Here is a 13,068-nt window from a genome sequence, read left to right as displayed (position 1 = left end):
TAAAAGTTATAATGAATAATAATATGAAAAAACCTAATTAAATAATGTGAAGGTAATAGATAATAATAATAATAAAGAGATATAGAAGTACTTTGTAAACATTAATATAAAGACAGTGAATGAAATAATCTCTTCTGAGCAAAATGATATATAAAAATTAATATCTACTGAAACTTAATTTAGTACTTTTTCATTTATAATATTCATTCTTTTTATTTAAATTGTAATATTTTAAATACTTATGAATATGATTTAATTCATTATTATATCATAATCTGCATCATTAATTTCATATTTTGTATTCTAAATTTTATGGCAATATATATTGGTTTAATAAATAAATGATATTTATCAATCCAACCTCATTACTTAATCATATTTTATTATCATATTCTTTTCTTTTTTCTTTTTAATTCTGATTTTACTATTTTAGCGGAGTCTAATATTACGTAAACCATTTATTAATGAATTTTTTAATGAATTTTAAAAGCGATTTCCTTATCTATTATTTACATATTCTTAAAATTATATTCATTCAATATCGTATAAATTTACTATTTTGACTCTTTTTCACTAATTTTCTGTGTATTTTAGTTGTTTATGTCTTTTTGTATCTTATTATAACATTTATTTCTCTTTGTTTATCAAAATTATTTTTTAGATATTAATATGATATAACTGATTAAAATGTCAAATAAAACTAGTAGCACCATTATATTGGTACTCTTATGACAGTTATAATACTTATTATTAAGTCAATAACTTGTATGGTAAAAGATTTGACATTCTCGTTTAAGGATATTGATTCTTATTCACTGCTCTGTCACTTAACTTGGTTATCGGTTTATGTCTCACCTTCTTGTATTATAACATCTTTTATATTTTTAACCTTAAGTAATGTTTAATATTTATTTCAAGCACTTTAATGTCAAAGAAAAAAAAAGAAATAAATAAAAGAATATATCCATACACTTACGAGTAATAAAAAGTATCACATTATTCCAATGCACGTCTCGATGAATTAAGGAGAGTTATAATAATTTTATTTAATAATTTTTTATCAGGTTAATATTTTATTCATGTACAAGTTATTTTAGAGTCAATATCTATTTTATCTAACAATTTAACCTTAATCTTGATGTTATGAATGCAAACATTTTCTTGAACATAAAACAATTCTACTCCTTGATACACATAAGTACAACCATTTGTCAACGTGAAATTTAAAAGTCTTTGGTTCATAGAAGAATCTTCCAGTGCAAGTATCATATCCCTTCCTTCAAATTTTGATAACATTGTCAGTGTATAAATCAAATCATCTCCATTTATTTCAAAAGACAAAAGATATTTAAACACAATTAATTGAACACACACCTCATGTTGTTCCCATACAAAAGAATTGATGTTGCTATTACTTTCATCTAAAAAAGTAACATTATCAAATTGAATACATTTTGTAGTTACTGATAAACTACTTGAATTAATAAATATTGTATTAGTTATTCTCTTTGAAAAACATGGAAATGAAATTCCAAATAATTTACATTTATCTTGGTTAGTACTAATAGTAATTTCAATGTCAAATGGTTTTAATCCAAATAATGAAGACCCTTCACCTTTACCATAATATTTGAATTTATATTTATCAACTTGTTGAAGTGTAAATGAAGTTTTGGTTTGTTTAAAATTATTGAATCGTGTTAATTCAATAACTAATTTACCATTAATAAAATGACTTTGTTTTAATTCTGCAGAATATTCTTCTTTGTTATTTTGTTTATTAAAGGAAAAGCTAAATCCTTCAGGTAATGTATCATTTATTTCTTTTTCAAAAGCATCAATAATAAAATCAAAAGAAGATCCAAGAAATCCATGTCCGTCTATTCTTGATAAATTATAAACTTCTTCTTTAATAGATTCTTTTTCTAATTTATTTATTATTGTTTCATTTACAATAAATTCATTTGTAATTAACCTTTTTTCTTTAATATATTTTCTTAGTACTTCTTTGTCACAAATAACAGTAAAATCAATATGTCTTCCAATGAGTTTAAAATTATTTTCATTAAATTTTGTTAATTCATTTGAAACACTAAATAACAAATAAATCATAGAACGAAGTTCTTTTTGTTTTTCAATAGAAACATTTTTATCGATAGGTTTAGGAGAATAAGAACTAATTATATCAACAATAAAATTTCTAGTTATTTCAAGAAATGATAATTGTTTTAATAAAAACCTTACTCTTTCAAATGACTTTCTTCCTTGATTATAATATTCACTTCTTTCTAATACTTCTTTTCCTTTTACAACGTTCATAACTTTTTGTAAATTTGGTTTATCTTTAGCAATTATTTCTTTAAATTGATTTACAAATGATCTAAAAGTACTTGCCACTAATAAATTAGTATTAAGAATGGTTTGTTCTTTTTCTTCTAACGTTTTAATATGACCAATATTTTCATTAATTTTAGTAATTTCTTTAAATGATTCATTAAATAAATCAATTTCAAAATTGAAATGCTTTACTTCTAAAGACTTTGATAAATTATTTAAAGATATTAAAAACTGATCAACGTTTCTTTTATTTGACATTTAAATAAATAAATATCTTTAAATGACTTTAATTAGTTCAAATAAAATTAAACTCATTTAATAAATTTAATGATTTTTTCAAAAAAAAATTGAATTTTCATTAATTTTTTTTGCTTATTGCTTGTCAGCTTCAAGTTGTTTTAAATGTTTAATGAATTCTTTAAATTCTACTTTTCCTTCAACTTTATTTTCTCTAGTTCTAACATTAACTGAGTTTGAAACTAATTCTTCTTCTCCAATAACTAAGATAAAGTTATATTGTGCAACTTGAGCATTTCTAATTTTCTTTGGTAATTTATTATCACTGTCATCAAGGTCTGCATAAAATCCTGCATCATTTAATTCTTTAGTAACTTTAGCTCCATATTCATTATACTTCTCTGAAACTGTACATACCATAACTTGTCTTGGTGATAACCAGAATGGCCATTTACCTGCGAGATGTTCTGTTAAAATAGCAGTAAATCTTTCAATTGATCCTAAAACTGCTCTATGAACCATAACTGGTGTTTTTAATGGTTGATTTGGATCTTCACTCATATAGTCCAATTTAAATCTTAATGGTAATTGGAAATCTAATTGAACAGTTGCAACTTGATGTTTTCTTCCAAGTGCATCTTCAATTCTAATATCAATCTTTGGTCCATAAAATGCTCCATCTCCTGCATTAATAACAAATGGTAAATGAGAATCATTAAGTACTTGAGTTAACATTGCTTCTGCTTTATTCCATGTTTCAATTTCTCCCATAAACTTCTTTTCATTTCTTGTACTTAAAGCAATTTCAGTCTTAAATCCAAATATTTTATATATTTTTTTCATTAAATTCAAAACTCCAGTAACTTCTGACTCAATTTGATCCATTGTACAGAAAATATGTGAATCATCTTGAACAAATCTTCTTACTCTTGTAAGTCCATGAAGTGCTCCTGTTAATTCATTTCTATGTAATACACCAAATTCTGCATATCTTAATGGAAGTTCTCTATATGATCTCTTCTTACTAGCAAACATAACACAATGTCCTGGACAATTCATTGGTTTAAGAGCAAAAGTTTGTTTTTCACATTCAAAAGAGAACATATCATCTTTATAATGTTGCCAATGTCCAGAAGTTTCCCATAAGGTAGAAAGGAAAATATTTGGAGTAATAACTTCTTGATATCCAAGAACTCTGTACTCAGATCTCATTAATTCAACTAACTTATTATAAATTCTTGTTCCATGTGGTAACCAGAAACAACTTCCTGGTGAAAGAACATGGAAGAAGAAAAGATCTTGTTGTCTTCCAATTAATCTATGATCTCGTTTATCTGCTTCTTCTGCTCTTTTAATATATTCTTTTAATAAGTCTTTTGTTGGGAATGAAACAGCATGAATTCTTTGTAATAAATCTCCAGTAGCAGTTCCGTCCAAATGAACTGATCCTGAAGATAAGATTTTAATAGCTTTAATACTAGCAGCATTAGCTAAATGTGGTCCTCTACAAAGATCAACAAAAGAACCATTTTTGTAAGCAGTAATAGTAGATCCTTCTGGTAATTTTTCAATAATTTTAACTTTATATGGATTATAAGCAAACATTTTTAAAGCTTCTTCTTTAGTAATTTCAATTCTAGTAAAGACTTGATGTTCTCTAACATATCCTTCAATAAGACTTTGTAACTTTTTAAAATCTGCTGCAGAAATAGCTCCATTCATTTTACAGTCATAGAAGAAATCAATAGCAGTTGCTGGTCCTGTATGAAGATAACACTTGTATTGTGTTTCCATAGCTTCTCCAAGAAGGTGAGCAGATGAATGCCAAAAAACATCATGAGCTTCTTGATTATCAAAACCAAGATATTCAACAGTAGAGTCTTCTTCAAATGGTCTAGTAAGATCCCATAATTTACCATTAACTTTAGCAACAAAAACTGGATTTTCTTTTGTAATTTCTCCTTTTTCAACAAGGTCTTTAATAAACTCTTGTGGGGAAGTGACAAATGATTTACCTTGGAATGTCATATCCTTATATTTGATTGTAATTTCTTTAGACTTCTTTAATTCTTCTTCTTTATATTTTTTCTCAAGTTCATTAAAATAATTTAATCTTCCTTCTAATGCAGCACTACAATCAATAATTGGTTCTTGTTGTTCAGCCATCTTTTGTTTCTGTTTCTTTTAAGTTTCTTTTAAATTTCTATCAACTTTCCTTCCTTCCTTTAACCCTTTTTTTATTTCTTCATTTAATACTTAATTTCCCGATTTTTTCCAATTTATCTCAATTTTTCTTTTCTTTTTCTTTTTTTTAATTCTTTCGAAGAAAGAAGAAAACTCTATTTTTTGTTTAATTTTTTTCTTTTAAATTTTTATTTATTTATTTTTTTTTTTATACCTAAATAAACAAAAATTTTTTAGAATTAAAACTTTTTTATGTAAATATTATTTTTCATAAGAAAAAATAAATTATAATAAACCATAAAAAATAAATAAAAAGTGAAAGAATTTAAAATGAGAGAAAAATTACAATTGAACAATGATACTTATTGAGCATCTGAACCAAAATAATATTGAACATAGACGTCTGAACCTTCATTAAAAGTTCCACGACCACACCCATTTTTAAGGTATGAATATTCTACATAACGAACAGAAATTGTATGGTCTTTTAATAAGGATAAATGAATTTTTCTTGTTTCTTGAGGAACACGAACTGCGTCTAATAACGATAAAACAACATCATCTGTAGGGTCAGCAATCATAGCAGAAAATCTAACGAATCCTTGATTACAAAGAGTTACACCAAAAACAAAGTAAGTATAATACTGATTCAATCCTTTAAAAATATTTAGGATAGGATTTGGAATTGGTGGAAATCCAAATTTTTGAGTAGCACGAAGTAATTTATTAACTCGGGATGACATTTCTCCTTCAATTAAAAAATGAAAAGTTGATTGAACAGGTGGATTTTCATTGACTTCTCTTCCAAACTGACAAAATTCAGTAATATGAGACTCAGCTAACCATTCAAATAATCTATCAGTAAAATTCCCATCTTCTGATAATTGTCTAATTAATGAAATATCAAATCTTCCTGCAAAAAACCAATTTTCACTCATTCCAAAATTTTTAGTAATTTCAATCATAGAACCAATAATTTGAGGTCTAACAAGGCTCCCAAATTCATCTATACGTTCAATTTCTTCTTGTTGTATTCCAACACCAATAAAAAAGTTTGCCATTGGATTAATCATTGGTCTTTGGTTTCCAAATGCTCTCCATTTTAAATGATCAGCCTTTGAAGAAACAGAAATTGTATAATGAACTGCTTCACCTTTTAATAATGGTTGTTTAGAAGTTTTTGTTGGAAGGTTATCTGTCCAATATTTCCAATATTTAGTTAAATTGTCATCAGAATCTATCCAATTAAAATAATTTTTTACGTGTTCCAAATTTTTTCTTCCATCACTTGTTATATAATTAGCAATATTTGCATCAATATTTAAAAGAGCACCTGGTTGAAGAGAAGGAGTTTGAATCATGGAAGATGGAACAATGCTTGTTGGAATAATACGAGAAACAGGAACTTTTTGTTCATGAGTTTGAGCCTTTATATGTTCAAAGAAATTTTTAAAGTCAGTTTCATTATCGCAAATAATAACAAAAAGTCTATAACCCCTAAAAAGATGAGTTAAATTTTTTTAGTGTCAAGAAGAGAAATTTTAGAGTTATTCTCATCTATAAATTCGAAGATATGATAGAATCTTATCATTTTAAGATCTTCTGAAGAAATCATATAAATTATTACGCAAAAGTAATGAAGAAGAAAATTATTAAAAACAAACTTTGGTCCTTTTGAATTGATTGTCATAGCAAATGGTTTATGTTTAGCAATTTTGGCTCCTGAAACATCATTAACTTCTGTTCCTACTGGAACATCAATATACCCTTTTGCTGCTTTGTCTTTACATGATGAAAAGTACCATATTCTTCTATCTTTTAATACAAAATATCTTTTTTTCCATGTCCTTATAGACCCACCAACTTTTTCTCCCCAACACTGAAATTCACTAGGTTGGAGCTGAGCTACACAAACCTATTTTGTTAACTTACACTCAATTCTTCTTTAACAAAATTCTCGTCTATAAGAACTACAGCAACAAACATTTAACTCATTCATTATTGGCATGAATATTTTAAGATAATTTTTCTTTTCATTTCAATAAATTTATTGCAACCAAAAGAATTTTTGTGTAAATCCATATTTAAAACATACTTAAAAACAAAGAACTCTCTTTTTTCCTAAAATTTCGACTAATTTTGATTTTTCGTCAAATATAAACATCAAAATAAAAGAAAAAGTTAATTGACAAAAAATTATAATTTATGTTATTCTACTTTCCTTTTTCAATCATTGTAGATTTTCTACATCAATACCTTACCTTCTTTGAATAAATTCATATAAAACTCCTTTTATTTTTATCTTTATATATCATAGAACCATTTTCTTTTCTATTTAAACACCAAATTTGCCTTACAAAAGAAATGTCTCAAGTCTTCTTTCAATAAAATCACTTGTAAGTCTAACTTCTTTAGCAAAATATCTAAACAATGAGCTAAATATGGCTTCATAATTTGTTTGTAGTTCGGATTCTTTTGTTATTACAAAACTAGTCAATAGATTTATTTAGAATATTGTCTTGAGCCATTAAGACAAAAACATCTTTTAATTATTTAACCAATATTGGATAATCACTTTTGTATAAATCATTTTCCATTTTAAGTATGATTTAAATTGTTTAGTCTTTCAATAACATCAGACGTATCTAAAGTCTTCTTTTTTTAATTTAGCTTCTTTTAGACTTTAAAAATCTACTAACACCTACAATAAACACAAATATTTCAAGTATCATTAATGAATTAATTGTTAATATAATAACTGGTCTATTGATATTTCTAAAGTCTTAATTTAATTTTATTGTCTTATAATAGAATACAACACCTTATAAACTCTTCTTTTAGTTTTCTATTCTATTCGGTTCTTAGTCTTTTTCAATTCACGTTATAATTTCTTACAGCTAACATTCTATTTTCTCTGTATTTTGTTCATAAAAAGTTTTTCTTATTCAACAATAGTTTATCATTTTGGTACTATTGATTTACTTCCTTTTGTTTTCTTCATTCACTTCTAACTTTGTGATGGTTTCTACTTCCATATCTTTCTTTGAAGATTTTAATAATAAACACTCGTTTTTATCTTCCTTCCTTATTAAAAACAATATCAGAAGTAATTAATCAATTTTCATTAACAACAAATTCGAGAGTTACATGGAAATTTACTATTATTAGCATACGTCATAGATCCAAAACAACTATCAAGATTTCACTTGAGATGTTGTTAAAAATAGGATAACTGACAACCATATCTTCTTTTAGAATATTTTCTATTTGACCAACCTAAAGTGTTTAAATTTTATGATTCAATTAAAAAAACTAAAGACTATTTTCTCCATATCTCTACAATGAATTAACTGTTTCAATTGAAAGTTGTTTTGTTGGGACTGTCTTGTTAAAAAAAAAAATGATTTTTGAAAAGGTGTTAATCAAAGATATAGCAAAGTTAAAAAGGGTACGAAAATTAGCAAAAAAAAAATGCATCTAAATAATTTACAAAAAAGAAAAAAGATGCAAAAAAATTTGCGTCCATAGAATATTCCATTTTTTATATTTTGCTCCTAAAAAAAATAAAAAAATAAAAAATATGATAAATACAGAATATATAAATATTTATGTTTATATTTTATAATCATTTATATTTTGTATGAAATATTAATGAAATAGATGATTTGATCATATTTATTTAATTATTTATATTCTTTTGTTTATATGTTATTTATCTATCGTATTTTTATATATTTATTTCTCTGTTTATATTATTTATATTATTGTATTCTTCTTATTATCTATATATTATTATATTCTTCTTATTTTATGTTTTTTCTTTTTATATTCTTTAGATTTTATTATTGTTATTCTTTTATATTTAAATGTATTTTATTATTTGAATATTCATCTTTTATATTATTATCATTTATATCTATTTTCATTTTATATTTATTCTGTTTTGTTTTATATTTGTATTAATTTTATCTTTTATACTTTGATTTTATTATTATATCATTGATTATCATTTCTCCTTTTATTTATCATTTATTCTTATTATTCTTTTGTTTTATATTCTATCTATGTTATATATTCATATCATTTTCATTTATATTTTATCACTTATTATATGTTATAATAACATAACACATATTATTGATTATATAATAAACATCATGATGAAGTTATACATATAAATAATAAACATAAAAAGAGTAAAATATTTTTCATTAATAAAACAATGCCAATTATTTTACATCATTAAATTAGACACTTTTTATTGAATATTTCTAATTTTTACAATAAAAATACACTTTTTATTTCTTCTTTTCATATTTTATTACCTCTTTGTGATTTATTATTTTTATATTCTTCTTCTACTTTCTTTTTATTCTTTTATATATTTATATTCTTTTTATATTATTTGTTTTTCATTGTTTTTCTATTTCTTTCTTCTATTATTTATCAATATTATATTCATTTATTCTTTTTATTTCTTTTTTATTAGTTCTTGAGTATTGTATATTTCTTTATTATTTCATTTGTGTATTATCAAAATATATGTTTTATTGATTTTATGTTGAATAAAATATTGAATAAATCATTATTTTCATTCTTAATTATTCATTCTTTATTCTGAAATGTTGTGTATATTTATTATATTAAATGAATATGATGAATGAATATCAATATTATTGTTTATTTGATTTTAAAACAAATAATAAATGAATATGAAATAATAAATGAAATAAAATAATGAAGACAATGAAATGATAATGAAATAAAATAATGAAGACAATGAAATGATAATGAAATAGAATAATCTAATATTGAACAAATCAAATAAAGAATATATTGAATATATCATTATTGTTACTTTATTATTTGTTATTTCAATTATTAAATATTAATAAATTATTATTTATGAATATTTAATTGATTGATATTTATTTTATAATTTCATTTTCATTTTATTTAATAAATGAAATATAAATAATAAATGAATGAATAATAATTTAATATATGAAATAATAAAAAGAAAAGAAAGATAAATAATAAAGAAATATGATGTATTTAATACATACTATAATTTATTATCAAATATAATAATAATATCAAATGATGATTTATTTTTATTTCAAAATATTTTGCATCATTAAATTTTGCATCATTAAATTTTGCGCTTTTTTTATTTGTTTCAATAAAATTTGCATCCTTTATTTTTTTCATTCTTTTCTTCTTTTATCATCTCTTTTGTTTTATTACACTTTATCTTCTTTCTTTTTATATTCTCTCATTTCTACTTTTATTCTTTCTTCATCATATTCTACTTCTTACTTTCTTTTTATTCTTTTATATCATTCATTCTCTTCTTTTTCAATTATTTGCTTTTTTTCGTTGCCACTGGAAAGCATCATGAATAGACACTATATATGGGTATTATTTGAAAAGGATGTCATCATCAAGAGAAATCATTCTTAATATCTTCAATGAATGGTTAAACTTCCCTGAAAACATCCCATTAGACGTGGTAAGTGGAAAAACTTTATTAATCCACAATTTGATATGAATGATGTCACTAATTATCGTCATATCAGTTGTACAAATGTAATTATGAAAGTATTTACCTCATTATTAAAAGAAAAGATTCACAGAAGACTTAACATGAATTGTGAATCATTGAAAATCAGTAATAATCAACTGGGATGTAAGTTGCAATCTTTAGCTGCTAAAGAAGGAATAATTAATAGTTATATGATGAAGCAGCAAAAAGAAGAAAAATACCCAAAATATGTGGAGTCATATTATGACATTAAGAAAGCATATGACACAGTCAACCACGAATGGGTTATTGAATCATTAAAATATTTTAATGTAGAGGGTGTCATCATTGACATTATTGAAAGTATGATGACTAGATGGAAGATATTCATTGGTTATAAATTTAATGAATATCTAGGTAGTATTAAATTAAATAGAGGAATTTTACAAGGTGATTCCTTATCCCCTCTACTCTTCATCATTCAGATGAATGTAATTTCTCAATTCATCGAAGAGAAATTCCCAAAAGCAAATCACACATTATATATGGATGATTTGAGAATAATGACGGAAAGTAGTGAAGAAATGGGAATAATCCACAATGAAATTAATGATAAATACATCAAAAATGGAAGTGTCATCAAATAAGTGACATTTTAGAAAATGATTTGAGTCAAAAGGATTAGATAAAACTACTACAGTGAAAGCATGGAAATCAATCAATATTAAGAAAAATGCATTCCTACAATTAACTAAAATGCAAGATGGAGCAATATTTTGTTTGTATAGAAAATCAAAAATAATGAAAAATGAAAGACTGAAATACTCAACACTTTGTAAATACAAGACAGCTACAGTAGAACACATCTTACTATCTTGTATTGGTCATAAAAAATCACAAATGGAAAAACATGACAATATAGGCATTATAATATTGATTGATAAGAAAATACATGAAATAATCAATATAAAAAACCTCCATATGAAACAATGTTCAAATATAAATACATCACGATGATATTGAACAAACAAATAATGCCTAAAAGTGAATGACAATACCATAAAATATCAGACATGTATTAGATAAAAAGAATAAAACTGGTCTATTATTTGATATGACTATTGTATTATCACAATATTAATGGAGAATATTTGAAGAAAATGAATATGTATAATGAATTAAAGAATAAGCTAATGAAAATAGAGAAACTAAAAGATGACAAAATAAATCGAGTAGTAATTTCAATAATTGAATAATAAATAAAGAAAGTAATAAATTAATTAAAGAAATAAAAAATGAGATTAACATCGAGAAAGAAATTAAAAACCTTGTAATACAAACATGATAGATATCATTGAATATTGCATCTATCACAATCAAACATACTCATTAGAATTACTAGAAGAAGAATCATTTTATTAGTCACCTTGAGTCAATAACAATAGAAACTATTTCTATTAATACTTATTTAATTGCTTATTATTTTTGACTTTTACTTCTATTTAAATAACTTTGTATTTCTTTATTTTCTTTTTTTATGATGAATGAACGTTTCATTAACATTATATTATCATATCTAATTGCTTTATCAACAACAATACGTAAATCATTTTTCTTTGATAATAACATATTACCAAAATAATTATATTGTATCAGTTAAATAATACTACTATCCTTATAAACACCAAATCTTCTATTATAATAAATGACATTCCACCACATTAAATAATAAGCAACAAAATATTTTAAATATTGAGTAAGATGCATTATGAATAAAAAAACAACATTATCAACAGATGATGAACAGTGAGTTAATGGTTTGATTTATTTAATGTTTGTGTTGTGTTTGTTACTTTCCAACTTCAAATACAATTGCATTTAATAAATAATGGATATATAAAACAGAAATGTATTTTTAAAAATAATCAAAAACTAGAAAGTATAACTAAAAACTATTTTTATCAGATTGAAACAAAATGGGACAAGTTCCAAGTAAGAAAGGAATGAATAAAATATATGTTGGACCAAAAAGAAAACGACAACATATTGCCGAAGCAGTAAGAGGAGCACAACCAAATTCATATATATTTGTAGAGAGTGGGAAATATGAAGAAACTGAGCCTATAGTTATAGATAAGTCAGTGATTATTATTGGATTAGTTGAAGAAGGTGGATCCAATGTAGTAGTTAAAACTGATTCGTCTGCGTGTTTATTGATGTCAACAGCGGAAAAAGTGTTTATACAAAATATTGATTTTACAACGTCGGCTAGTATGAAACCAGTAATTGATGTACAACAAGGTGAGATTATATTAGAACAATGTGGGATTTGTAATGGAGAAGAAGGAATAATTATGTCACCACATAGTTCATCATTGACTATGATAAAATGTAATGTTACACAATGTAGTAAAGTTGGAGTTGCATGTGATGGAGAAGAAACAAGTATATTAATAGATAAAAGTACATTTAGAGATTGTGGAACAGGAATTTCAATTTCACAAGGATCAAATCCATTAATAAGTGAAAGTCTTATTTCACAATGTGGAACAGGAATATATGTTACTGAAAATGGCAGAGGATGTATTATAGATTGTACTATATCATTAAATAAGAAGCCAGGGATATTAACACATAGTGGAGGGAATCCAGTAATAATAAATACTAAAGTTATAGATGGAACATCCAATGGATTATTTGTTAAAAATAAAGGAAAAGGAGTAATGATAGATTGCGAAATTTCCAAAAATTATCTTCCAGGAATTGCATCATGTGAAGAAGGAAAT

At 24.2% G+C, this 13,068-nt stretch overlaps 4 protein-coding genes across 4 annotated transcripts in view, besides 2 other annotated features; 1 reads left to right on the top strand and 3 right to left on the bottom strand.

The window, feature by feature from the left end:
- Window positions 1–1,077: 1,077 nt before the first annotated feature.
- On the bottom strand, window positions 1,078–2,595 carry EHI_103740 (uncharacterized protein; the record flags this gene model as incomplete). The annotated part of the gene is made up of 1 exon (XM_648272.1): window positions 1,078–2,595. One exon carries the CDS (start codon window positions 2,593–2,595, stop codon window positions 1,078–1,080), a length of 1,518 nt encoding a protein of 505 aa, XP_653364.1.
- A 114-nt stretch (window positions 2,596–2,709) lies between these two features.
- Window positions 2,710–4,740, bottom strand: EHI_103730 (threonyl-tRNA synthetase, putative; the record flags this gene model as incomplete). The annotated part of the gene is made up of 1 exon (XM_648273.1): window positions 2,710–4,740. The coding sequence occupies one exon, from the start codon at window positions 4,738–4,740 to the stop codon at window positions 2,710–2,712; it is 2,031 nt and encodes a 676-aa protein (XP_653365.1).
- A 380-nt stretch (window positions 4,741–5,120) lies between these two features.
- Window positions 5,121–6,766, bottom strand: EHI_103720 (uncharacterized protein; the record flags this gene model as incomplete). Its single annotated transcript, XM_648274.2, has 3 exons — window positions 5,121–6,255; window positions 6,423–6,673; window positions 6,743–6,766. The coding sequence occupies 3 exons, from the start codon at window positions 6,764–6,766 to the stop codon at window positions 5,121–5,123; spliced, it is 1,410 nt and encodes a 469-aa protein (XP_653366.2).
- A 3,376-nt stretch (window positions 6,767–10,142) lies between these two features.
- Window positions 10,143–10,918: a repeat region.
- Window positions 10,886–11,764: a repeat region.
- A 494-nt stretch (window positions 11,765–12,258) lies between these two features.
- Window positions 12,259–13,068, top strand: part of EHI_103710 (F-box domain containing protein, putative) — a gene marked incomplete at both ends in the record, with an annotated part of 924 nt that continues 114 nt past the window's right edge. The window contains one exon of the mRNA XM_001913437.1: window positions 12,259–13,068. This exon is cut by the window's right edge and continues 114 nt beyond it. Coding sequence (XP_001913472.1) covers window positions 12,259–13,068 — 810 coding nt within the window.

This window comes from Entamoeba histolytica, genomic scaffold (assembly GCF_000208925.1).
Source record: "Entamoeba histolytica HM-1:IMSS scf_1104750517873 genomic scaffold, whole genome shotgun sequence".
In the NCBI taxonomy this organism is placed as follows: domain Eukaryota; phylum Evosea; order Mastigamoebida; family Endamoebidae; genus Entamoeba; species Entamoeba histolytica.
This window is presented reverse-complemented; position numbering and strand designations above follow the sequence as displayed.